The 1,302-nt window shown below is 50.8% G+C and overlaps 1 protein-coding gene across 1 annotated transcript; it reads right to left on the bottom strand.

The window, feature by feature from the left end:
* Positions 1-381: 381 nt before the first annotated feature.
* Positions 382-702, bottom strand: SMIM32 (small integral membrane protein 32; the record flags this gene model as incomplete). Its single annotated transcript, XM_083595797.1, has 1 exon — positions 382-702. One exon carries the CDS (start codon positions 700-702, stop codon positions 382-384), a length of 321 nt encoding a protein of 106 aa, XP_083451923.1.
* Positions 703-1,302: the final 600 nt, after the last annotated feature.

The raw sequence follows: 1,302 nt of genomic DNA, 5'->3' as shown, positions 1-1,302 counted from the left end.
TGAACTTTGTCAATGTTGAAATTTGCATCCAGGCTTTTAAACTGCAGTCTGAAATACCGTGGTCTGTGTACCTTGAGATACATCACAACACCTTACTCATATAAATCCACATTAGGTCTTTTTATTTACATCCATTTTTTGCCATGCCTCAAGCAGTCCACGTTATTATCTCCTCCCTCACCACCCGCCTTCCGACAATGTTTCCTCTGGCTTGCTTTAAGAAAAATCATATTTATATGTGGCAGGATTTTGCCCGGGGGCAAATGAAAACAGGATGCCATTCTACAGTGCGTTGGGCCCACAAGACCCTTGTATATCACAACAAAGCTCATATCAGACATTCTCTCTCTCTCCCCCTCCCCAATTTCCTAAGTCTGAGGATTAAACAGCTTGCGTTTTCCACGGGCTCCTCGCTTCTCTCAGCGACCTGTCGTAAGGTAGAGAGGCGAAAAAAGAATTCTTCAGCTGGCAATTAATGAAAAGTACAATGATGGTCACCGCCAGGAGCAGAAAGAAGAACAGGACGATGTAAGTCACCAGATCCGGCTTGTTGATCTCGCCTTCTTTTAACGCCCGGGCGGTCGACATGTAAAGAGCCGACGAGCTGACGGGTCTCTGGGTGCTCCCGACGTAGGGCGTGTTGGTCTGCATGAGGAGGTGAGGGTCAGTCACGCTGGTGGCATTGAGAAATTGCCCATACATTGTCCTGTTCAGATCTCTTCCTTAGGGCGCATCAGGGAAGTCACCAGGTGGGCTTTTCGGGTTTGCTTTTTAAGCCAGGCAGCCACTTTCTGTCCTGGGAAAAGGATCGGGTTATTTCCTTTAAAAAAACTCCTTGAAGATCGGATAAGGCTCAATCAGAGGTAACAAGTTTCTCTCGCCTCTCAGTCTTCTCCTTGCTGCCCTTCCTTCTCGGCGCGTCTCGTGAGGACCGGTCGCGTGGAGAGGAGGAAGTTGGCAACTCGAGCAGGAAAAGCCCGACCTGCCCGGGGAAGCCAAGACCCAAGAAGCCGCGCTTAGGCAAACAGCGGAGGTAGATCTCTCTCGCCGGCCCGCCAAACAGAGGCAGGCGATCACTCACTTGCTCCGAAGGGAAGTCGTCCTAGATCCCCGCAGGGCTTTCCAAGGAGAGCTGCCCCCAAGATCAAGACAAATCCACGTCCGCCAGAAGAAGCAACTTCTTCCTTGACATCTTTTTGGGGGTCCGGCGACAGTTCCCTTCCTTGCTGTGGAGCGAGGGCTTCTCTGGAGCATCGGTTGGCTTCTGGGCGAATCCTAAGCCGAAGGTGCTTTCTTTTCTTT

Source organism: Podarcis filfolensis (assembly GCF_964270895.1).
Source record: "Podarcis filfolensis genome assembly, chromosome: 2".
NCBI lineage: Eukaryota > Metazoa > Chordata > Lepidosauria > Squamata > Lacertidae > Podarcis > Podarcis filfolensis.
This window is presented reverse-complemented; position numbering and strand designations above follow the sequence as displayed.